This window comes from Tachypleus tridentatus, chromosome 7 (genome assembly GCF_004210375.1).
Source record: "Tachypleus tridentatus isolate NWPU-2018 chromosome 7, ASM421037v1, whole genome shotgun sequence".
Lineage (NCBI taxonomy): Eukaryota > Metazoa > Arthropoda > Merostomata > Xiphosura > Limulidae > Tachypleus > Tachypleus tridentatus.
This window is the reverse complement of record NC_134831.1, coordinates 119,988,710-120,015,621: the sequence shown is the minus strand read 5'-3', so window position 1 is coordinate 120,015,621 and position 26,912 is coordinate 119,988,710. Positions and strand designations below refer to the sequence as shown.

At 36.5% G+C, this 26,912-nt stretch overlaps 1 protein-coding gene and 1 pseudogene across 2 annotated transcripts in view; both read left to right on the top strand.

Moving 5' to 3' along the window:
- The window catches only part of LOC143256491 (paired box protein Pax-6-like), a 327,851-nt pseudogene that overhangs the window by 107,686 nt on the left and 193,253 nt on the right, over nt 1–26,912 (top strand). The gene's annotated exons all lie outside the window — the stretch shown is intronic.
- Nucleotides 1,098–26,912, top strand: LOC143256489 (ETS-related transcription factor Elf-3-like). Its single transcript, XM_076513778.1, has 9 exons — nt 1,098–1,395; nt 11,859–11,934; nt 12,804–12,972; nt 17,807–18,073; nt 20,741–20,881; nt 21,611–21,721; nt 22,433–22,513; nt 23,148–23,343; nt 26,658–26,912. Exons 1-9 carry the CDS (start codon nt 1,199–1,201, stop codon nt 26,776–26,778), a joined length of 1,359 nt encoding a protein of 452 aa, XP_076369893.1. The 5' UTR covers nt 1,098–1,198; the 3' UTR covers nt 26,779–26,912.

Genomic DNA, 26,912 nt, shown 5'->3' with positions numbered 1-26,912 from the left:
ATATTCTAATATTCACGTATTTAACATTTGCACTCCCCAATCTCCAGTGGGTCAACTGAAAGTCTGCTGGCTTGCGATGCTAATAATGGGTTCCAGTACTCGTGGTGGGCAGAAGACGGATAGCCCACTGTGTTGCTTTTCGCTTCAGAACTATAAATAGCATTTCGAAACCATCTATTATTATGTCGCTGCCTGCAAAGTATACATTTATTTCACATTTTTAGTTATTTATTTGTATTTGTTAAGCTAAAATAGGTTGGAAATTGTACTGCTTTTAAAGTTTCTAGTCTTCAAAGTTATGAATATGATTTAATTTTTTTCCCCCGTTTAATCCAAGTGTATTTATTGTGTTAATTATAAGAAACACTTAATGGTTTTCAAATATATCGATTGGTATGTGCTGCCCTCTAACGAGACAGCCGCGTCTTTATTAAAAAGAGAGGGAAAGTAAGGAGGAATAATTTAATATCTTACTTCATGGTTGACAACCTGGAACTCTAATAACGAAACATCCTTTGGAAAAACAACACATATTTGCCATTTAAAAGTAAAATAAGAAAAGAAACAACCTGAAGCGTAGGAATGAAATATATAGTGAATGAATATTAGTTTTCAAACTTATGTTAAAATTAGTGTACATGTATTTATTATGTAAACGGTAAGCAAAATGAAGAAACAAAGAGGGACCATATTTACATTTAAAATACAATTTAATTTTTACATTTATTTTTCAGGTAAACATTCACCGTAGTACATTTTTTATTTCTACTGACACAAGTTATTTAAAAGATATATTTACGTTGCAGTGTACTTACGTAAGTCTGTGACTAAAATTTACTTATTTCAAAACTTGTGTAATAATTTTTCTGTGCCAAGTTTTACGCTCACCGAAAAACAAAAAAGTGAACGCACTTTCGCTTTCAGCGCCCCCTGTTCTCCCAATGCCACGCACCTAAAAATTTTAAATAAATAAACGAAGATACGACCACGAGGACTCAGTTATTTTAAACCTTGTTTGCAGTGAAAAAAAAAACAAAACAAAAAACGATTAACAAAAAATCGAGAAATCCGCTTTCTCGAATGGTGTCGCCACAGGGAATATTAAAGTTACTGACATTGACTTGGATAAGGAATTTTCCCGAAGTGGTACGCGACAAGTCACGCGAATCAAACTGTTAAAGATAAGTGTTAATCCAACATGGCATATAAATCTGTACTGTCAGTGGGATCTCGTCAGTCGTTGAATAATAAGACAAAACTAATAGAAGACGACATTGTAATAGCGATTCAGCAAATTCTTAATGCACGAGACATACACCGCGTGTCGTGCGCGTGTGGACACCCCTTCATGCATCATCTCCCGTTCCTACATATGATCCTCAAACTGTACAAGAGGTTTGTTTTTCTTTTCGCACATTTAGTTTAAGTTTTTAAATATACAACGAAGAGTGGAAGTACAAACAATGTTTTTATGTCGATAAAGGTTTAATTAGTAGAATAGCTTGCATTGTTTTCGTTTGTTACGGTTAAATATAACCCAATACCTATATATATATATAACTATTGTTATTCACAGAAATTATAAACTACGTTATTAACAACACACTATTTGTAGATGTAAGTTTGATCCGTTTATTATTAAAGCAAAACTTGTAACGATACGAATATTATGGGAAAATGCAAACAAATAACAAAGACGCCTAGTGGAAAAGTTATGAACTACAATAAAACTAAGTTAACAATACCAAGTCAGCCACTTATTGCCTGATTAGTTTTGTCTTTTAATAATATTTTATAAAATGTTAAGTGTGTTTTAAGTTTTTGTTTGATTTATTGTATATGCCGTTCGTAAGTGTATTATGCTATGTGAGTAAACAACAAATAAAAGAGTAAAAACAATTTTTCAATGTTAAGATATATGGGTAATCCCATATGTAGTTAGTGGAATTAATTGAGGACTTTGACGATAGATTTCGCTTTTCGTATGTGACTGGGGTATTGTTAGAAACCTATTAAAAAAAAAAAAAAAATTCCACAGACCTAGAAACAATTTGTTTATACAGATGTCTTTGGAAAGTCTATCTGATCTCCTAATGACCTCTGGTACTCAAGCACTCCTCAGTGTACCTTTGACCATTTTATTTGCGTCTGCCTTCCACATACACTTGGCTTCGTAATCTGTGGGTCGCGAGTTCGAATCTACGTCCCTCTAAACATGCTTACCCTTTTGGCCGTGGAGACTTTATAATGTGTAGTCAATCCCACTGTTCGTTGGTAAAAGAGTAGCCCAAGAGTTGGCGATGGGTAGTGATGACTAGCTGCCTTCCCTCTAGTTTGTCACTGTAAAGTATTTACGACTAGCGCAAGTAGCCCTCGTGTAGATTTATGCAAAATTCGAAACAAACCAAACCTTAAACATAGATTAGTTATGTTTCATTTTACCAATTCATTGCAAATTTTGATTCACGATAAACCACGATATTTTGTACGAGATCCCAGAGTAAGGTTTATACCTACTCGTTATCGGGAAACAAGGCCGCCTAACCTTGATCGTAACTATTCTGTTATCAACTTAAAACTTCCATATTTGTGTAGTTGTGGCCTAATGGTTAACATACTGGACTATGAATCCTATGGTCCGTTGCTCGCGTCCCGTTGGTGAAGAATTGCGCTTTGCCCTTTTTTGTGAGTTATAAGAGTGGCAGTAGCCCAAGAGTTGGCAGCGGATGCTGTTGATAAGTTACCTTCCGCGTAATACACCAATCTAAAATTAAAGCCGGCTACTATATCACACAGGTAACACTTGTGTAACCTGGAAGCTATTATCTAACACTAACCGCTGTCCCCTCACCCTCTCTTGTTTCACGTTAGCTAAAACCTCTGCCTGGGCCCTTCATTTGAACCTGATATGTTTAAGCAGCGGCCGAACATATAAAAGTATAGACAAAATACACACACACACACACACACACAAAGCAATTAAACCTGAAATAACGCCTGCGTTAAATCGATATGGTAAGTACGTTAAAATGTAGCGTGGGTGCAAACATACGGAGTTTGCTGCGTCAGCCATTACGTGTGTATGTATTTGTACGCATGTGTCGCCAGTCAACAATATACATCCGCTTAAGTTTGTCATACGGCCAAGGAAGTAAATACTGTTGTTTCTTGATCAGATTTGCCGAAGGGGAGGAGTAATGTATTTTACCCTCCAGCATCATGTATATTATGCTCTGAAAATACATCGACGTGTATTTAAAATTATATAAGTACATATATTTAATAGGATTATGTTAATACTCTGTGTAATTATAAGCAGGGGTGGTCTTAATAGTGAGGGGCTTAAGTTTTTCGTGTTTGCACATTGATACGTTTTTGTTCATATTTTGTACGTGAAACTGGTTTCGCTAGTGTTAGTTTCTAAATTAACGTTTTTATACTTTAAACTATATACGAAGAGTTATTTTACATTATTGGATCACTACGTGTGACGTACGTTCTGCTGTAATTGTCAAACTTAGTGAAAAAAATGTGGGCGTAAGTCCTCTATTTATACGACGTAATACTCGTCCGATGATACTCCAGTGGTTCAAGGGTAAGTTTTGTGGCTTACACCGCTTAAAGATGGGTTTCAATGCCCGTGACGAACGCAGCCCAGATTGCCCATTGTGTAACTTCGCTCTTAACGACAAACAAAACATCTTTGAGATTCCCGATTTCGCAATATTACAGACGATATGTAAACACTTATAGGGTGTGTGACCTTTGTAAAACCACTTGTTTTAAGCCTACTTTATTTAGATTGTTTTCCGTATATGTAAGTTATTAGAAAGCAATCAATTTTAAAAATGGCTTCTACATTCTAAGCTTATCCTTAAAAATCAAGGATATTATTTTGAGCCCAAATTCGCCCCTAACACTATTAGATTTAGGGCTAACATTCTGTTTTTTACCATTCTAAAATATTCACCCAGTTTATTGCAATAGTTTTTTTTTTTTAATATTGGAGACTTTAAAGCGCCATCTGCTTATGGAGGTCGTATATTTTGATCATTTATATTAATTTTTAATTTAAATAAAATGTCTAAAAGGAAAGAATAATGTATAGATATACTTAAAAATTGATAAATTCCGAAACACTCCAGATTTTACGGGAAAAAAAAAACTAACCAGTTTATGAAGTAGTTAAAAAGAACTAACACAAAAAATAATTGATTCCATTGTATTTCAGGGCGGCTGGTGTGAGTGTTAACACTTACAAAGAAGGTCGAAACGTTCTCTGCTTTATTAGTAAGTGTTAATACCCATAACAGCCGTCCTAAATACATTTTTACTTCAAGTAGGTTCCTCGTAATTGGCTTGGCATGGGCAGGTGGTTAAGGCACTCGACTCGTAATAAGAGGGTCGTGGGCCCGAGTCCCCGTTACATCAAACATGCTCGCCCCTTTTAGCCGTGGGGGCATAATAATGTGACGATCAATCCCACTATTCGTTGGTAAAAGAGTAGTCCGTGAGTTGGCGGTGGACGATGATGACTAGCCGCCTTCCCTTTAGTCTTACACTGCTAAATTATGGACGGCTGTTGGAGATAGCTCTCGTGCAGCTTTGCGCCAAATTCAAAACAAACCGAACCAAAGTAACCCTCGTCATCACGAATTAACTACGATGTTTATAACCACATTTCATAAATCGTACCGGTTACTAATCATTGCAACCTTACCGTAGTGTTTACAAATATCTTTCATGAAATCGTTTTTCTCGTTGTACAGTTTCAAAGAGGATATAATATGAAAGCTCAATATTTATTATATACAATTTCACCTTTATGCTATTGCACTCGTAAACTAAAATAATTTTTCGAATAAAATTTTTCCCGTCCGTCTTTCTGTACACCTAGCTGCTGTATTAATAAGTAAAGTATTATTTTGCTATTAGGTTTGTGTTTAGCGCTATAATTTATGAAATTTTAAAGCGTGTATTTTCACTTTTGTGTATGGATCTAAATGGCTAGTGTACATGAATAATTTTCCTTTAGTCGCTCAGCAATAAATCTGAAAACTTGTGATGTTAAAACTTAGGTTTTGATATCTGTGGTGGGACACAGACAAGATAGCCCGTGGTGTAACTTCATGCTGAATAAACAAACAGGTGTTATCTTTTTAGTTTCGAGTTTGTTTTCAGGTTTGTATTTAATGTGACGGCAACATGGCTGGTGTAAATTGTGTAGATATTCTGGAATGGTGGTAAAGGTTTGTGCTGTGACTAAATGCTTTTGTCAAGGTGTTTGGTTGCAACAGGAACGACTCCAACAATTTGCTTAATATTTCTTTCTTGCCATACAAACAGACATTACCCCCTCCTCCAGAGCTACAAGAGATCAAGACATGTATCCTCCAGATGTGGAATAGATCAAGACATGTATCCTCCAGATGTGGAATAGATCAAGACATGTATCCTCCAGAACTGGAATAGATCAAGACATGTATCCTCCAGATGTGGAATAGATCAAGACATGTATCCTCCAGATGTGGAATAGACAAGACATGTATCCTCCAGGACTAGAATAGATCAAGACACGTACCCCCTCCTCCAGAGCTACAATAGTCAAGACACGTACCCCCTCCTCCAGAGCTACAATAGATCAAGACACGTACCCCCTCCTCCAGAGCTACAATAGATCAAGACACGTACCCCCTCCTCCAGAGCCACAATAGATCAAGACACGTACCCCTCCTCCAGAGCTACAATAGATCAAGACACGTACCCCTCCTCCAGAGCTACAATAGATCAAGACACGTACTCCCCTCCTCCAGAGCTACAATAGATCAAGACACGTACCCTCTTCCTCCAGAGCTACAATAGATCAAGACACGTACCCCCGCCCTTCCAGAGTTACAATAGATTTGTCTTTTGGTTTATCGAGTTATCCTTTTCATACGGAACTCCAACTTTACTGTCTAGGTATTTCATTTTATAAATTTTACGTTTGTCATGTTTTTGTTTTTCCTACACAGGACGTAAACTAACCTTACGTCATTATGACTAATGTTAATATATTTTTTGTTGTGGCGGGTGGCTCCTTACGAGGGGTGTTTTTTTATATTAAATGCTAATTCCTACTATCTTATTTGTACAATGTTCGCTGCAAGGATCAAACCGCGAAATATAGGCATTGAACTTTTCATAAAGCCGCCGATGAGCATGTTTGAATAGTAAGTTGTTTTAAGTACATACATACACAACGAATTGGGTATTGAACCTCGTATTCTACCATGGTAAACCTGTAAACGTACTGCTGACTCACTAGGTGACTGTTTGAAAGAGCTAAGGAGACTGTCGTTAAAAGGTCTACAATGTCACCGAAATAATCTTTTCATGAACCTTTCTCCCCATCACTATATCATGAGTAATTGAAAGCGTAAATCTGTTTACTTGGATTATCAAACCACAAATACATCTACTGGACACAACGATTGGTGGTAACTAAAAAAATTGGTGTCGTATCTCAGGTGTTAAAGAGTCTATAATTGTTACGCTTATATTTTTTTTTGTAAATATTCATTCTGAATAAATTATTTGTTGCTCATTTTAAAATCTGTTTTTTCTATAAAATGTGCCTCAGCAACAACAACAACTCAAACCACCACCGCCAAAACTGTAATAGTGAAATAATGGTTTTAACACTGTGTCTCTTGCACACAGCGATATGTCTGCGGAATAAAACCGCGGGAAACCGGGTTTCAATACCCGTGGTGGGCATAGCACAGAAAGCACTTTGTGTAGCTTTGCGCTTAATTATAAACACACACACACACACACACACACACACTGCATTAATGTAATCAGATGATATAACTGTAGTGGCAGATATTTTACTTTGTTTTTCTCCGTTCGATGAGTTACTTTCACAGCTATATTTTAGTTTCTAAGTGTTGTAAAAATCAGAAACCATGCCTGATGTACTTAAAGTTTCCTTTTTCAGATGGTACTACATGCTTTTTAAATGTCACGAACTTTGGTGATTCTGGGAATGACTGCTACTAGTCAGTGTCATAACAGAAGACTTGGAACACCAGAAACAGGGTTTCATATCTGGAATGAGTGTATCATAGTTATGTTTTAATACAAACAAACAATAAGATAACTTCTGTCTGTTGTTCTTTTCATCATAATCAAAACATCATTATGTCGTATGTTGGTGATTTATAAATTTGGACGAATATATTTGTTTCTTCCGACTCCACCTACTACAAAGTAATGAAGCAGCCCAACTAGATAAATGAACTCTTTACTCTCGAGTGATTTATTTTTCTGAATTTATCTTGATCGTGAAAAAAAAGTTTTTTCTTTCACTATTTTTGTAATGACCACTTATCAGCTTCACAATGGAAATGTGTTTAAAATAATCTCCTAGAACAATCCAGTGTTGCATTTCTATTATTCAAACTAATATTCCGTGTGTTATTTTGGAGAAATTCTGAACATGTGAAGGAAACACTTAAGTTTCACTGAAAACCTCATGATAGGTGTGGTGACACTGCGAAAATATTAGTCTGATTTCACAAAAATATTTATGGCCCGGCATGGTCAGGTGATTAACGTAATAATGTGACTGTTATTCCCACTATTCGTTGGTAAAAGAGTAGCCCAAGAGTTGGCGGTGGGTGGTGATGACTAGCTACCTTCCCTCCAGTCTTAGAAACCAAAGAAAGATATTTTGGTTGATGAAAAGAGAACGGGTTAATGTTAAATGTGTTTCTATATTCTAGCGATATATACAAGCGTTGCATACTTTCGGTATTGTGCTCTTGAACCCATGGAAAACTCTACATCGAATCATCCTATTATAACTGTTGGGTAATTTCGTATGTTTTCTAACTCCTTCTTGGGTATCCCATTTGAACCTGTCAGATAAGGTTTAATCTACTAAGAGAAATTCCTGATGTTTCAAGAATTTATTGCTGATGGCTAAATAAAGATCAGTCAGTAGAGATAGCCATTAGGGTTTGGTTTGTTTCGAATTTCGTGCAAAGCTGCTCGAGGGATATCTGTGCTAGCCGTCCCTAGTTTCACAGTGTAAGACTAGAGAGAAGACGGTAGTCATCACCACCCACCACTTGGGCTACTCTTTTACCAACGAATAGTGGGATTGACCGTAACATTATAACGGCTGAAAGGGCGAGTATGTTTGGCGTGACTGGGACTCGAACCCGCGACCCTTAGATTACGATTCGAGTGCCTTAACCACCGGGCCAGTTTCTTCTCTCATTCCAAGTGTATACATACAGTTTATGTACTTTTAGGCATTACTGGCATGTTTAAGACAGTGTATATTCGCAATTGGTAAAACATTAATCCTACATTTGCATTTCGTTTTAAAATCCCGCCAGTCATTTGATGAATTTCCCCTTCATACATTATTTATACATACTTTCAAGATACACATTAATATTGAGTGAAATGTTTTTAAATCGCATATTACCTATTGCTTTTTTTTAAATGGCAGATTTCGAAAAATAAACAACAAAAAAACTTTCGTAAACCTCTCTCCGTGAATTGCAAGGATACAACGAGTAGTAGTGCAGATAGCCCTCGAGTAGTTTTGCGCGAAATTAAAAAAAAACAAACAATAAGTAGTGATTTTAATATCCTGTAAGATTATAACTACTAAAGAAAATTTAAGCCTAATTCGTCAGCCTATATTTGAGAAATTTTATATCAAAACAGTTTAGTAATAACAACAGACCGTGAGTAAGGTTTATTATTTGTAAGGATTTTATCTACGTCTTGAACGTTTGAAATAGTGTTATTTTATTCTGTTGTCTGGGGGCGCAGATAGCCTAGTTGCTTGGCGCCATAAAGCACCAAACCGACCAACTGACCGTTGTCTGTGACATACGAATGTGATGTAAGATTCCCTTGGTCTCTGATGTTGTGAGTAAGTGATACCACAGTATGTCATAATTTTCTACATTAACAACTGTCATAATGTGAATGCCTTTCAGAAGTTGGTGAAACATGATATAATTGTTTCTCATAAGACATTATCTTAGGCCTATTTTATTTTTTGTATCCTCTTTTTAAGCTAACCCTTTAAAGATTTTAAAGAAGTTTTGTAATAATAATAATTCACCCCTGGGTGTCCACAGGATATATTACAGAGAAGGTAGAGGGGATACAATAACAAAATACGAAAGCTATAATTAAGGAAATGCAAAACTTTTAATATCCAGGGGAACTTCCCCCCTTGTTCTGCGGATGCCCAGGGTTTCGGACACTGTATAAATCATATACAGTCGACAACACTTTTCGTTCAATACAACTGACGCTGTAGTGGTTGGAACACTCTCTATGTAGGCCATTTGTTACGACAACAACTATCATGGTATAAACGAGTTTTCAGAAGCGAGACATATAATTCTGTTTGTCACAAGACGTTACATTAAGGCTATTATATTTTTAACGCTAATAGGCCTGACATAATGTCTTATGGCAAATATAAATACTTTTGTACGTTTTGCCTTTAATAGAACCTGTAAATTAATTATTTAGTAGTTACAATCATGCATGTCTTTTAGATTCTTGCGCTTGGACTATAATCATGTTGTTTGCGGTTTAGCTAAAAAGACAAACTTGATTTATTGCTAAACATTTATACCTCTTCTTCCCACCCGTAGTTTTTTTTTTTTTTTTTACGGAGGTTGATTTTAAAGGAACATGAATTGTGGATGATGGTTTTGGTCTCAGTGGTTTCATACCGGTTTCTGGAGTGTGTAACCTGAAACCTTTTATTGACAGCCCAGAACCTAAACCTCGTCATATCTACTAAGCCTAAAGTACCTCTGTAACGACGCGACTTGTGGTTTATGATAATGTTATGGATAAAGTGTGCCTAAATAATGGTTTAGCCTTCAAAAAGAAAAGATTGAGTTTCGAACTTGTGACTTGTGTATTAAATGTGACTTCGTCATAAACCGGAAGGAGTTTCTCGTTAAACCTTGTATTAATTTTTCATTTTTTGGCATTATGCCAGTGTTTGGTTTTCGTAATCTCCTGGGAATTCTATTTTCTCCTGTAAGAGCATTAATACCAAGCTGTCCTTTGGGTTGTGATTACAGTTGTTTTGTACCGGCTTACTAATTCTACCAGTCATGACAACATGTTGGTTTGTGTCAAGATAAATTATTTTAAGACTTTTTTAAATTTTACACACTTCTAACAATGTTAAAACGATTCCTCATTTGAGTTACTTACGTTAAATTAACACTAATAAGGGCTAGAGTTACGTAATGAAATAATGGAAGTAGATAACAATTATACCAGTGTTTCTGTCTTTAAACGTGGGGTCGCAGTATGTTACCATAACATTAAAGAAATAGCTTTTTAAGACTGAAAAGGTACATTCAGCTTAATAGAGCAGTAATGAGCACCGACAGTTACATAATCTGTTTGTGGTGTCGTCTCATGTAGTACACTTCAGAATGCACGTTGTTTGATCCGAAACATTGCTGGTTGTACGGCAATGTTACTGATTACTCACATCAAACATATCTTAATGTTACGAGTTTGTTTGTTTTTTTCACCATTCGACTCTAAGACTGTAAACATAAATGTACATGTTCCTAAATTGGTAATGGTACTTTCACAACTCATAGGTACGTGTGTAGAATTGAACGTTTAAGATCAAACTGATAATAAATAGTTTTTATTATTGAAAAGACGTTACGTAATATGTATTTCACAGAAGAACGAAACTTAGTCTAAGCAGAATTAACTTCATTTTACAAATAATAATAACAACAACTAACTACAATAATAATGTAGTTGTTCACAAGTTAAACTGTCTTTAATATTTTCGAAAACTGTTAAATGTAAATAACTCGAATTTTATACATATCATGACTTAATGAAACGAAACTTCTAATAAAGCTTATTGTAAGTGAGAAATCCGATATGTTTCTTAGAAAGTTTCATTTCGTTATTTCATAATATGAAATAATAATGCAAATCAACAAGAAAAAACACCCGGCATAGTCAAATGGTTAGGGTGTTCTACTCGCAATCTGTGGGTTGCAGGTTCGAATCCCCGTCACACCAAACATGCTCACCCTTTCAGCTATGGAAGCGTTATAAAGTTACTGTCCATCTCACTATTCGTTCGTAAAAGAATTGGCGCTGGATGATGATAACCATCTTCCTTTCTTCCAGTCTTTCACTGCTAAATTAGGGACAGCTGGTGCAGATAGACCTCGTATCGCTTTGCGCGAAATTAAAAAAAGAATTGTATGAGAGAGAGAGAGAGAGATAGTCTAAATGAGTAAATCAATCTACAACAACGTAAAGTAACAAACTTTCTTACTTAAGACAAAAACTTTACGAAGCACCGGAAAGAGGGTTAGTTTGCATGTATTTTGGGGTGAAATATTGGCTACTTTAGCCAAAGGTCCGGATTTAAGTCCTTTCCTCTTAGTTTTTCTTTTCACTACTTAGCTAGTTCACCCACAATAATGTTTGTTAAGGGTTTACCTCAAACAGGTGTAAGATAATAGCAACATGAAGGTGCGTTCTGGAACACCCTAATTTTCCAAAGGTGGTCGGACACTGCTTATTTAACTTTATCTTTGAATATTTTTATTATCGGTCGACCTAAATCGAGACCTCGTTGTTTCAACGCTCAGAGTGTTGTTGTGTTTATTTTACTTGCTACAAAATGTTTTTATCTACGTGTGTTTAACAATTATCAAGTTGTTTGGAACATGATTTTTCGTATATATTCACACTTATAATCACCTTTTTCATGTATACCTGCATCCACCTTATTATTTTGTATTTATTTCTCATATATTTAATACTTACAGTGACGAAAGACTTCAGAATTTTCCATCTAAAATGATCAACCAGCAAGACATAGAAAACTTGATGTATTCACCACAGGTGGGTTTTGGGCTCCAACTCTTATATAAAATAGTCGTGTTTTATGTTTTTCCTTAAGTGTTTAACAAAACATCTTAAATTAAGACTAAAACGTGTTTGAATATTTAAGCAGTACAAAATAGTAATATAAAAGTGTTACCTTTCGTATATACAATAGACATACGAGGTTATTGTAATATAGCTTTCTAAGTTTAGCTGTTCATTTGTATTATTTAATAGACAAAAAAAAAATTATATTTGTAAGGAAAATTAGTGTGTGAATTTTTTCACATTTTGTTTTTACTAGAATTTTTTTTTTTTTACCGAAACATGTGATTTATAAATAACTTGTGTCATGTATGTGCTACGTACAGTTACTGTAATTATTATTTGCATTGTTAGATTTGTTGGTGTTTATTAATTGGCACAAAGCAAGTAGGCTATCTGCACCAAACCCACTGGTAAAGATATTAAAATGAAAATTATCAAAATACGTAAGAAGGAATCATGGTAAAACATTGCTCGGAGAACAGATCGTATAAGGAGTGTGACTTGGATGACGTGGTTGTTTTACAAGCTGCGATATAGTTAAAATTCACGACCTAAATTTGATACAACTATTTTTAAAATAAGTGCTCATAAAATGTAATTTATTGTGATTTAAGTCGTCATAAAATTTACTTAGGGGGGAGACACTTTACAAATTTACAGTTACATAAATTTCTGAACCAAGAAAATCGAGATGTTGGCGGTGGGGGGTGAAACACAACAGATTTATAACGCGTTTTTTAACAGGACTTTCTCCGGAAGGTGTTTTGTTATAATATGTAATACTGCATATAAACGACAAGATACACCATTTATGTGCTAAACTTTTTGTGTATTTGCAGTACTTTATGAGCGACCAAAGTTTTGAACTCGATGAGACAATAACAGAGAGGATATATCCAGTCCACGATATGTTTCAATCTAGTCCTGGTCTGAGTGAAGCCTTAGAACCAAGTTTCAACCACACTTTAAACACTCCATTAGCGGACAGTCAGTTGACACCATTAGATGGTAAGTGATGCTCAATCCCATCATCTGCTGACGTCACTTTTTCAGTTTTTATAACCTCTTTGGAATGATCGCTTCCTGGAGTGTTACAATTCGCATGTTTCCAGACCTTAATGTGTGTGTGGAGATTTTGCCACCCCCCCATCCACAAAAACTATGTATATTTGAATATATTTCTAAAACTTCTGAAGTTAAGATTATAAAAATAGGTGTTTATGTATTTAAAGTTTCTGTGGCCCTCTTTCCATATTTTGTAACTATTCGTAAAATAGTAAAGTTAATACTGCAGAGAAATTTAAGAAAGTCCATTTTTCATCACATTTCAAAAGATTTGCCAGGTAAAATTAAGTGTCATATATTAGGAAACGTAAAACAAAACATTACAATTTACAGTATTATATTGGTGTTACATTTTAACGTGGAGACTTACTTTAGTCACAGTAATAATAAAATAAATGTAAGCCTTCACTATCACTATTTGCTAGCATGTGTTACATATATTATTTTTCAATTAAAACCAAGTATCGTTCAACTTTGTTTGTAATACAATATTGTATTTTCGCTGGCTTCAGAAAATTGCATTACGTAAGGACTTTTAATCATTTGTGCGCTTGGTTTGTATTTTATTTATTCCAGAAACCAGCACAAGCCGTATTTCCTATTCTGTAGGTTGCTCTGAAAAATACATTTTTAGTATATTTGTAAAAAAACAACAAAAAACGTCTAATTAGGGGTGAAAAGCCCCCTTCTCCCAAAACGCAACGTGATGTCTGCGGACTCGAGCCGCTAGAAACCGGGTTTCGATACCCATGGTGGGCAGAGCATAGATAACCCATTGTGTAGTTTTGTGTTTTAATTACAAACATACAATCGTAGATGTGAGAAAACGACTGTGCCAGCCTTAGAGGTATGGAACGGAAACTGACTGTAGCTACGATTGTAGCATTGAATTGGTGGTCCATATGGTAGCTGCGGTTGTTACATTTAATAAACGTTTTACAGCGAATATCCATTCGTTATCCAGTCAGAGGTATAATGGTGGTGTGTATGCTCTATTTTTCAGTTAAAGCCAAGTTCCATTCAAGTCCGTTTTTAGCTACTTACCTTTAAAGAACAGAATCGTTTCGAGAAAGGCACCTGTAAAATACACTTTAGAAGAAAAGGTTGTTTATCAGTGTGTGTACGTACAACTGATAATAGGTTGTTTATCAGTGTTTGTGTTTCTACGTACAACTGATAAAAGCCTTGGAGATCTTCAGTTCCGGGCAAAAGTCGTATCAATAGAACAGTTGTATAGGTTGAAGTTATCTAGGAAAAAAACACAAACGGCGCCAGTGATAAAAGAAAAACGGTGGTTAAAGTAGTACAACTGATTAACACATGGGGGCGGGAATATTGTAGTAGTACAACTGATTAACGCATGGGGGCGGGAATATTGTAGTAGTACAACTGATTAACGCATGGGGGCGGGAATATTGTAGTAGTACAACTGATTAACGCATGGGGGCGGGAATATTGTAGTAGTACAACTGATTAACGCATGGGGGCGGGAATATTGTAGTAGTACAACTGATTAACACATGGGGGCGGGAATATTGTAGTAGTACAATTGATTAACACATGGAGACGGGCATATTGTAGTAGTACAACTGATTAACACATGGGGGCGGGAATATTGTAGTAGAACAGCCGATTAACACATGGGGTCGGGAATATTGTAGTAGAACAGCCGATTAACACATGGGGGGCGGGAATATTATACTAAAACAAATCATAAGTTATTTTTACCGCCCCCATCCACATTTTGTGAATAAACTGTAACACTTCTACAGGATTATCACAGAAATAATGAACCTTGGGCATTCAAAACTTAACTGGTTAAAATTAATCGAAAAGCTCGGAACATAGGCACGTGCTAATTATTCACGGCGCTGTTTTCTTGTTCTCTTGGTTTTACATTCGTTGCCTCTTACAAAAAGAGAGACAAGTCCATGTGAATATGCCTACAATAAACATTTTTGTTCGTTTTTCCTTAAAAGGACAGCTGCTCAAGGAGCCATTGTTACTGCGCCCAATGCAGGGATCCAATCCTGAATTTTATCGTTATATACTCCCAGGCTTACTGTTGGTAGGTTGGTGGACAATGCGACAAAAATACTTTTACGTATTAAGCTACACTGAGGTATTAGTACTGTTATTATAAATTGACCAGTAGACGTGAGGTTTAAAATGGTGTGAGAAATTACTGGACCACATCCAATTGTCATAATTCTGTGCACGAGGACAACAGGCTGTACTTACGTTACTAAGAGTTTCTCCACTGTTAAACTAATGTTGGGCACCCCAAGTTTAAAGGTCATGTGTTAATACCTACTGTTCGAATTTAAAGGTCAAGTTGATTCCGATACCATATGCACAACTACCAAAAAATATTTACGATCTGACCCGAGTTACAATAACTTAGGGAACTCGTGGCTTAGTTAAAATAAAAGTTCTAAGTAGTCGTGGATTATTTGATCTTGATGTAAGGATCGAGTCCAATTTAATATATGAATTTCTTTAAATCATAAAACTAAATCATTAGTTTTACATTCTTAGATTGTGAAGTTCCTCAAAGCGTGCGTGCTGGATAGTGTTTTTAATATGATATTTTTTAATATACATTCCCATAAGTTGTCATATTTTTAACACGAGTTTTTGATGATAGTACTAAGATACATTCCACGCATGTGCGGGTTGCGAGAAAATAAATAACGGGAAGTTACGTGATGTCATTAAAGATTGATGTTAGATTCCATTCAACTCTTAACTTGGGGAATGTCTCGTTTGATCGACTGTTTCTTTTGTCTGCCTAGAATTGAAAATAAAAATAAATCTGCCTCACTCGAGCTTGCGGATTAAAACTCGTCGAATAAGATAGCGAAGCGTAAATGTGGAGCCTTTACGAAGTTTCAGTAATACGTCTCCAATTATTATATTTGTTTGTTTGTTTGATTTGGAATTTCGCACAAAGCTACTCGAGGGCTAGCTGTGCTAGCCGTCCCTAATTTAGCAGCGTAAGACTAGAGGGAAGGCAGCTAGTCATCACCACCCACCGCCAACTCGTGGGCTACTCTTTTACCAACGAATAGTGGGATTGACCGTCACATTATAACGCCCCCACGGCTGAAAGGGCGAGCATGTTTGGCGCGACCGGGATGCGAACCCGCGACCCTCAGATTACGAGTCGCACGCCAGACCAATTATTAGAATTAAAGAAGGATACAAATGAATGGAAAAAGAATAGCCTAGAGTAACTAACATCGCGAATATATAGAAGAGAACGTGGTGGATATAAAATAAAACTGTAAACATCTACCAGGAAGTAGGTATAAGCTTTTCCTGTACCAGTCAGCTGTAGACACCAACAGTTGATTACGTCGGTTTCTTTACATGCAGTATTTATAATTTCACGAAATAAGAGAACAATGTCTCTGAAATAATAGCATAACCAGTTGGGTTAAGGCGTTTGACTCGTAATCTTAGGATCGCGGGTTCGAATCCCTATCGCGCCAAACATTCTCGCCCTTTCAGCCGTGGGGGCGTTATAATATGACAGTCAATCCCACTATTCTTTGGTAAAAGAGTAGTCCAAGAGTTGGCGGTTGGTGGTGATGATTAGTTGCCTTACCTCTAGTCTTACACTGCTAAGTTAGGGATGACTAACGTAGATAGACCTCGTGTAACTTTGCGCGAAATTCAAAAACAGAATAAAATAACAGCCATGACATTCACTATAAGTTTAACGAAACCTGTTAATTTTGTAGTAGAAACAACGAAACTATGTGTATACTCTTTGCTTCTCTGAGCTCGTTTTAAATTCAACTTTCGCAAAAAAAAAACATTTAACGTATCAGTTATGTTCGCACTTTTTAAAACTGATATGGACGAACAAGATATTTTAAACTGATACTATATTATGTCATACAACGTATCTCGTAGCAAAGGGTTTTTAAGATTTAGAAGAGTTTATAATTTTAGAACCATACTATGGTGGTATTATTTGAATTCAAGCACAAAGCTACACAGAGCTTTATGTGCTCTACCCAACACTGTTATCGAAACCCGGTTTTAGCGTTGTAATTCCGCAAAATTTCGCTGTACCATTGGGAGACAACTTTGTGGTGAATGCAACGTTTAAAAGTTATAATACGTCTGACAAGTGTAATATTAATGACAAAGTAGGCTTCACATATATGTGTAAAAACGGCTCGTTTGGGTTGAGAAAATATTTTACGATGAGGAGCGAACAACGTTTCGACCTTCTTCGGTCATCGTCGGGTTGACAAGTGGGTTTTCTCTACATCGCTGAAAGTAGGCTTCACTTACTGTCAACTTATGTCTTTAGATGGGACAACGGTAAGTTTACGGAGCTACAACGCTCACATTTGGGGTTCAATTCTCCGTGGTTGACACAACAGATAACTCCAGTGACTTCTCTCCAAATCAAACAAACCTTACAAGCTTGTATCTTGTACATTCTTATGCGTTTAAAGGAATCTGTTTAGAAGTTCGAACACGAATAGTTTATCAATTGAAATCTATCGATGAATAATTTTGTTGAATTTGAAGAAGAGGGCTGTACTTCGAGATAATGACATTTGAAGACGACTTTTCTATGGGGTTTAATCATCATTGGATAACGTTGTCCTAACGATGTACCTCTGTCGCTGTGTTAAGCTTCTAGTAAGGTTTTTTTTATTACCCATTAGAGCCGTCTTCCAACTTTGTTTAATATGTTTTTATAGTTCTCTAAGACACGAGTACTTACCAAAGAGTAATTTTACTTTCATACTAGATTTAGACCTGCGGGACATTATATCAGACATGTCTTTCAAGCATAAAAATGTGTTCGACTGGAATCCGTCGGACGTTGTCAATTGGCTTTATTGGTGGATCTCGGAAAACAAAGTGGAAACTATAGACGTAAACGTGCCTGCTTTTACCAATCTTTGTGGGAGAGACCTGGAGAAAATGGACAATTATGATTTTATACGGTTGGATCCCCAATATGGCCAAAGGATATACGAGGCATTGCAGTATTTTATCTTCTGTCTTCATAATGGTAAGTGTAAACCAAGAAAGGCTTTGCAATCATCATCTTGCTTTAAAAGATGATTCGTTATGTGTGTTTTTATGTTAGCATTTATAACTTGAGTGTTCTCAGTTACCTTAATTTTTGGTGTGTAAATTGTATGTTGTTTTAGGATTTCTACTCGAGTTAAAACAAAATACGTGAAGTAGGGCAGGTTTCAAATTTTTGTAGATTTTTGGCTTTCAATTTAAAGACGGTGTATGATCAGTTAAATAAGCAGGATGTGCAAGTAACATATTGGTGCACAAAATACATTAATACTGCAGGGTGTACTGAAAGTTACTGTGCACTTATATATACTCTTCAAAAAAACAAACAAACTCAAAAAGCAAAATATGAGACAAATTGTTAACAAGTTTATTCCGGGTAGTTCTGTATGGCATGTGTGAAACTTAGCACATTCACTGCTGAACATCCAAAGTCTGCAAAGGCGAAGCCCACGCTCACTAGGTGAAGTTTAACGTCACTCAACGTCAATAACGAGTATGCCCCCCGTGAACATCAATAACTGCTTGGCACATCATGCCCATGGAAGCGATGAGATGACGAATCACATCCTGTGGAATGGCTGTCCACTCAGCCTGCAAAGCTGCTGCAAGCTGAGGTAGAGTCTGCGGTTGTCGCCGTCGCAGACGTCGGTCCAACTCGTCTCAAAGATGTTCGATGGGGTTTAAATCTGGTGATCTGGAGGGCCAGGGAAGAACGTTGATGTTGTGGTGTCTCAAGAAGACAGTGGTGAGTCGGGCTGTGTGAGGACGGGCGTTGTCATGTTGAAAAACGTCGTTGACGTTCACCATGATGGGTTGCACATGGGGCTTAAGAATCTCGTTGACGTATCGTTGAGCCGTAAGATTCCCTCGAATGTGCAAAAGGTCTGTTCTGGCATTGTAGGCGATGGCAGTCCACATCATAACGCTGCCACCACCATATCTGTCAACATCCTGCACACAGTTTGATGCAAAACGTTCACCTCGGCGACGGTAAACACGGGTTTTTCCATCCTGCCTACGAAGCATAAAACGTGATTCATCGCTGAACCAAACATGCCTCCATCGTCGATGAGGCTATACCCGATGTGCCCGAGTCCACTGCAGCCGTGCTTGATGATGTTGTTGGGTGAGGATGACGCCTCTGACTGGACGTCGAGGTCGGATTCCTACATCTCGTAGACGGTTGCGTACGGTCTGATCGGAAATTCTACGCAGCCCTGGTATGGTTGAGGCAGTAGACGTCGCAGTGGTGGTCCTATCCTGAAGGTGACGTAACCGGATGTTGCGATCTTGTGCGGGCGTGGTCACACGAGGTCTGCCAGATCGTGAACGGTCACGAGTTGATCCATTCACAGCTCTGGCAACATCTGATTGAGATTTGCCTGCTTCCAAGCGACCAATGGCGTTGTTGCGTTGTGCTTCAGTCAGTCTTGGCGTAACTGTATTGCGTGTCGGTGGCTTAACACTGAGCTATGGAAACCGAGAACCCGTCACTTTTATAGGGATTTTGCACATGTTGCACTTGCAGAACATGCAGATCTCTCAAACAAATTTATTGGACACGAATGCATTTTGGCGAAAAATTCGATGCTTTCCTCCGTTTTCAAAGTGCACAACTTTTATTGTCATTTTGGTCTGACAATCAGTGCCTTAACACGTGTAACATCGCATACTCTGAGCTTGTAACGTTATTACATATATTTCTCTTTAAAATAACAAAAATATCCCTTTTGCGTTTCTTGTTTTGAAGAGTATATTTATCGACAGACAAGTTTCAATATAGAATACAGGAGGTAACTATGAATGACAATTATAAACAATGTTGAAAGTGACCCACGTTGGCATCAGTACAGGCCTGGATCCTTCTTATTTTGTTTCTAAACACCGCTATCAGTTGCTGGCTTGAAATAGACTGAATGAATGCTGTTATCGCTGCTTTCAAACTGCACAGTGACTTTCCGAACACGCTGTAGAAACAAACACCAACATGTTTTTTTCCCAATAGCGTTCCGCTAAAACACAAACCAAAACTGGTAGTACAAAGTTCCAAATGTTTTATATAAGAACAAGTAGTAAAATAGTATTTATTATTTAAACCATTTGAAACCTTGTACTGCCAATTATGGTTTGTTTTAGTGGAACGCTCCTGAAGACGTTGTAAAGCGAAACGGTGAGTGCCTAAGTAAATAAAATCAACAGTTTGTTGTTGCTGGTTTGTCCAACACGTGTACTGATGTGTTGGTATTGTTATCGAACGTATATTATACTGAACGAAGTCGTTGAATCAAACGGGCTCGGCATGACCATGTGGTTAAGGCACTCGACTTGTAATCCGAGAGTCGCGGGTTCGAATCCCCGTCACACTAAACATGTTTGCCCTTTCAGCAGTGGGGGCGTTATAATGTGACAGTCATTTCCACTTCTCTTTAGTCTTACACTGCTAAATTAGGGACGGCTGGCGCTGATAGCCCTTGTTTAGCTTTGTGCGAAATTCAAAGCAAACCAAATTTTGAATCAAATGTATTGTTATTGTGGCGACGTGAATATGTACTGATATTACACCTGTCTGTTGTAAAATATTTTCGTTTTGGGAAAAAGATCACTTATTTTTCAAGCGGTAATTTCTGTATTTTTTCTTTTATACAAGACCGACAAGAAAATCTGACGTCACTAGCACCATTTCACCAAGGTCAACATCAGCATGCTCCTTGGCCAGATCAAGGGTCAGATTCTTGGCAACACGTTAGGGGTCACGATATTCCTGGTCCGAGTTCGTATTCATGCACAGGTTAGACATTGGTCTTATAAAGGGTTATCAGTAATTTAGGCACCACACACTTAATTCAGCGTAGTTCATAATGCAATCGTTCTGTTTAGAAATAGTAAATTCAGCAGGTTAACACACATTCGTGTGTCTGTTCGTTTGTGTGATGTACGTGTTCTTTCGTTGTAAGGGACCTTTCGCAAAAAACAACCAACCAAAAAAACCTTTGGAAATAAGCACAATATTTGACCTTTTCACATAAATCGTTTCACTCTAAACCAAGTCCGTCACATTTTTTTCTTCAGTTCAAAATAAACTAAAATGTTTATAAACATTTTTTTTTAAACAAGCATTTCTGTGTGGTATGTATCGCAGTGAAGCTCTTTTACGTAGTATTATACAATGACGTAATATACACACGTGTGAACGTGTTAGCGCTCCATACAGACGAAACGGATACAATCTTTGAATCAAAATAACGAAACTTAATCTATAACTTCATCATTAACAAATATCTCGTTAATAAAGAACTGCTGGAAGTTACAAGATTTGTGTTAGCAGAGAAGTGACGTGTGTGGTGGAAAGAACAGTATATAAAATTGAATTTGTTAAACAGTGTAATTATATGTTTTCTATAATAATACCGGCACTATTGCTGTGTTTGTATTCTAATAAAGTGAGTACGAGAATCGGCTCAGTTTGTGGACGTTTTTATGCATTGCATCAGTTGAACTTGTATTTCTATTGCCTCAGATTCTGATCGTGAGAGCACCAGTAGCGCCATCAGTTGTTTCAGCACGGTGAATGAAAGACAAGCAAACTCGGTTCATTTTCTACCTTCCATTACATCCGTCCAGAAACAGGGTAAGTGTTTATGAACCACATTAAAGCAAGGTGAAATATGCAGGAAAAACAACAAACAAGCAAACAAACAAATCGGAAACAACACTGAAAATCTTGGAAAGTGAGCATAACTCAGTTTGAGATTTATTATTATTCTATTAGCTTTATATGTTCCGGTTTATGTTCTATCTTGTAGTGTTATATCACGTAGTTTTGTTAGGTTTAAAATATGTGTAGTTACAGACCAGAATTGACTGCTTCAGAAGACCAACAGTTTGTGTTGTTGTATAGGTACAACAGATATTTGTAAAATAACTAATACTTCTTATGTTTGCTTGTATTCTTAGAATTATTGGGCCAAAATGACTCGCAAAGGATGGGTTATTTTCTGGGGTTATGGATCAGTCCACCCCCTCCAAATGGACTTATTTTTGTCCATAAATATTCATGGAAATAGAAGTAATTTCACTGGTAGAAACTAACAAAATAACTTGAGGAAACTGAAGTGAAACATCCAACTTGTGACAGTCTGGAAGAGAATAACATGTGTAATTTTTAGTTAATATAGATTATTAAACTTCGGTGTTGAAAGTGCTACAAATATATCTGTGTTTTCAAAATTACGAGATTCTGTTCACGTAAGCTTTATTTCAGAATTAGTGAGTAGAATGCAAGCTTTAATAGAGCCTCAAATTACGCGGATAGTGCATAACAGAGATGATTCTCGTTTAGTTCCCATGGTGACGAAGAAGAATGGAACTGGAAGGAGAGGAAGGCCACCCAAGAAGGATTCCAAATCAAGGAACAGACAAGGTAAGAAATGTTGCTGTTTCTTTTGTGGTTCAGGTGTGGAGAACCGAAACGGACTGTTTACAGAACCAGTATAAATGTAACTAGCAGATAAAAGACTCGTGGTCCTGGAGTGTTTTCCCTCAGGGGGACTCTGTCTTTATTACGTCTGTCTACGAAACTCAACTCGTGTGGACACAACCGACAAATTCAGGTGAAAGAGTTGAGATTTCAGGTGCCCCGGCATGCCTTCCTGTAAGGGGCGCTGTCGCTGTTACGTCTTATGTATTGTGATTTAAAAAAATATATATAAAATAAGTTTTTACAGCATTATCAGTATTAATACATTTAATATCTTGACACTTGTATTATCTTAAAATACACATTGGTGTTTTACCTTTTATGTTTGGAGAACATCTGTAGTTTTCTTCATGTTCACGTATAATTACGCTTCCAGAAAACAAAAATGTTACTTAGAATAAAATTGGCGCAAATATGAAAAAAATCTGTTTAAAAATATTAATGTTTTAAATTAGTTCACTGATATTAATTTACTATATTCTGTGGAATTCATTCCCTCTTCTTTGAAATAAATGAAATATTAATGTTTTGAGTCACTTAGAGACTTAAATGCGTTTAACAATAATTTTCATCACAGCGAAAGGTCACGGGAAACTTTGGGAGTTCATCCGGGACTTGTTGCTGAATCCCTTGTACAACCCAACATACATTCGATGGGAGAGACGTGAAGAAGGAATATTCAAGTTTGTACAATCGGATAAAGTTGCCAAATTATGGGGAGAACGGAAGCAAAATACCAGTATGACGTATGAGAAGCTAAGTAGAGCAATGAGGTACGTTTTGTTACGTGAAGTGGGCTACGAACCTGGTATTAAAATGTTGTTAGAGCTTCAAATGTGGCAGTAATATGTGTTTTTATACTATAGTAACATAAAAGGTACACGAATTAAATAATAAGTCCTCCGGTATGGTTACAGACTTTACAATACTAACATACTCGCCCGATTCTCCGGGTGGTTAGAACTCACGTGACTAACGTATTTGAAAGAGTGGCTTTGCGTAAAACGACAAACAAACAAAACTACATTTTTAAAACTATCAGTTCGGTAACAATTGTAGTTTACTTATATGTTAGTAATTAATTAAAAATATATTTCTCTGTTATCAAATTATATATTTATCTTTTAACGAATTCCTTGTCTGTTTAACGACTACAATGTTACACGCAGTTACGACAGAAAGTGTTCGTACACCTGCATCCCGATTAGTTTTTTGCTCTTAACTTAAAAAGTATCACGATTAGGGTAATAGACGTGCAGTATATTATAAATATTATACTAACACACATCTACATAAATTTTTATGTAAATTAAATGACAAATAAACTGTTTATAAACAAATAACCAAAAATAGGAGGAGCAGAAAGTGTTCGTACAGTTCAGAACGTGTGAAAAAAAACTGATATTCCCGTAACAATTTTGTTTAGTTTGGCGAATAAACTACATTATACCATTCCAGAACTAGACACTGGGTTCATAATTATTGGAATTTAGACAGCAAAAAATGTACTTCCGGCAATTTAGCGCCGTCTCCGTCATTATATGCTTGGTCATCATGGCGAACAGGAAACAACTGTCCAGTGATTTAAAAAAATCTAATTATTGTAAAATACAAGGCTCGTGTGTCTCTTTCCGGTATTGCTACATAACTTAATGTGCCGAAATCTACTGTTCAAATCATAATTGCCAAGGTTAAGTTTACAGGATCAACTGCTAACCTCCCTCGTTCCGGACGCCCAACTTCCAGAGAGAACCAAGAGGAAGGTTCTCAGAGAAGTTAGTAGGAACCCTCGTTTAATACGTAATGACATACAGAAACTGGTAAGGGTAACTGGGGTTGAAGTAAGCACCTCTACAGTTACGAACATGTTACGCTCTTCTGGGTTCAAAGCATGCCGTCCTCTTAGAATTCCATATTTAAAGCCTGTTCATTTAGAAGCACGATTGAGGTATGCAAGAAAGCATGTAGATAAACCCTTTACCTATTGGAAGAGTATTCTTTAGTCAGACGAGACTAAAATCGAGCTTTTCAGCCACAATGATGTTCGCAATATTTTCCGTAAGAAGGGGGAACGAAATCTTCCAAAGAACACTGTCCCTACAGTTAAACACGGAGGTGGCTCGATCATGCTATGAGGTTCCTTCAGCTCTTCTGGTGTAGGCAGTCTTCACCACGTCAACGGAATCATGAAAAAAGAAGATTACGTTGATATATTAGACACTTATATCAAGATGATGCTCGGAACTTGCGGCTTGGGCGTCGTTGGATCTTCCAGCACGACAATGACCCTAAGCACACATCGAAATATGTGCAATCCTGGTTGCAGAGGAACCATATAAGCGTTCTGGAGTGACCATCGCAGTCACCCGATCTGAACCCAATCGAAAATGTTTGGCATGAGTTGAAGACCAGGGTTCATCAGCGTCATCCGAAAAACTTGCAAGAATTAGAGGCCTTCTGTAAAGAAGAATGGAAGAAAATACCAGTCGAGTACTGTCAAACGATCATGAAGGGCTATGAGAAGAGATTGTGCCAAGTAATTCACCTGAAAGGCTACAAACTGATCATTAAAGTAGACGCACGAACACTTTCTGCCCCTCCTGTGTTTGGTTATTTGTTTATAAATAGTTTATTTGTTGTTAAATTTACATAAAAATTTATGTAGATGTGTGTTATTATAATATTTATAACATACTATACTTTCATTATCCTAATCGTGATAATACTTTTCAAGTTATGAGGAAAAACATATTCACGACGCAGGCGTACGAACACTTTCTGACGTAACTGTATTACAGCTTGTCATGATTCAGTGTTCATTAAAACCAATGTGTGAAGTTTGCATTGCAAATATCTACAGCGAAATGTATTATTATCATTAAGAGAGTTAAAGTTAAAAATACAAACTTGTAAATATGTTTGTAATGTTGTTAGCAAAACAATTTATCTGAGAGCCTGCATACCAGCTGTATGTATAAGAAAAACAAAATATATTTTCTATCTAACGAAGAACATGTTCCTTAAAAGCTAAATAATTATTGTTGGCTATATGTTTTGAAGCTGGATAATAACATAAGAGTTGTGTTTTTAATATGTTTAACTGCATTGTAATAAACTGGGTTTTATTGGTTTACTAAACTAACCAGCATCAGTTGCAAGTTGTTATTAATAGGTTTTAATAAGGTAGTTGATATCTGTTGTTATTTTCAAGATCGGATAATTAAAACAAGTGTTTTAATTCTGTTCTAAACTAAATGGCACTCGATGGGACATGGTAAGTCTACGGACTTGCGACGCGAAAATCCAGGGTTAGATTCTGCGATGACGGACACGGAAGAAAGTCTAGAGTGAGTTTGTTCTAAAAGGAACAAACAAAACACAGTATGAAGGATGACATATAAATATAGCTTCAATTACGAGAACTTGCTACATCATTTGAACTATTGGGTTGAGGAATAACGAGCGTTTTTTCAAGTTAACAAAATATATTCATAAATGAAACGCTCTCGCAAAATATTGCATGTCATTTGGTAGATAATTTTTGCTCTAATAGATGGTGTGTTTGATTTTCATATGTCTTTAATTTTTGCTTTCATTTTCAGCTCATTAAATGGAATGTCAAGTGGACAAAATCGAGCATTTTCGACACCATCTGCTTTTCGCATTTAATTTCTTGCAATTTCGTTTACAACAATGCATACTATATACCTAGGTATTACATGAAATAAAGTATCATAATAAATGTTTTGGGTGTAATGTGTTCATGTTGAAGTATTGTATAGTCTTGCATGTAATGCTTGAATGAAATTATTTAAAAACGCTCACGAATTATTCCTCAACCTAATACATGAGGTTTCAATCTTTTATTAATGGGTTATTCGTTTTAATAAATTTTTTTTTTCCACCATAAAACTGTGAATCTTTGATTGAACGTTAAATCTTGAGAAAACAAAAATCTGGCTAAGCGTTATTAACTTTTGTTGATTATTAACCCTAATATTATTCTTATTGTTTCTTCAATAAACAGGGTGAGTATAGTGTGTGAAGTTAGTCCCAGTAACATGTGCTTTCTCTGTACTGTTCTTAGGACCTACTACAATGTCGGCATTTTATCACCAGTTCCTAAGAATGAAGGTCTTCCTAAGAAACTTGTTTACAAGTTTGGTCCTCGAGCTTCAGGGTGGCGACAACCTAACTGCATGGTCTGAAGTCACTTTTGTGGTGGTGGTGGTACTCATCTTTGGGAACCTTCCTTTAATAACACACTGTTATACTAACAGAAACCTAAAAATGTAAAACAGTATTATTTACTAGGTGCATGTATATTTATATATATTTTCTG

Bases quoted from the DNA above. Each gene is read 5' to 3' on its own strand.
- LOC143256489 (XM_076513778.1), top strand. From the start codon at position 1,199: ATGGCATATAAATCTGTACTGTCAGTGGGATCTCGTCAGTCGTTGAAT. The intron at 1,396-11,858 runs GTTTGTTTTTCT...TAATACTTACAG, and splicing joins ATCCTCAAACTGTACAAGAG to TGACGAAAGACTTCAGAATT. The intron at 20,882-21,610 runs GTTAGACATTGG...CTATTGCCTCAG, and splicing joins GAGTTCGTATTCATGCACAG to ATTCTGATCGTGAGAGCACC.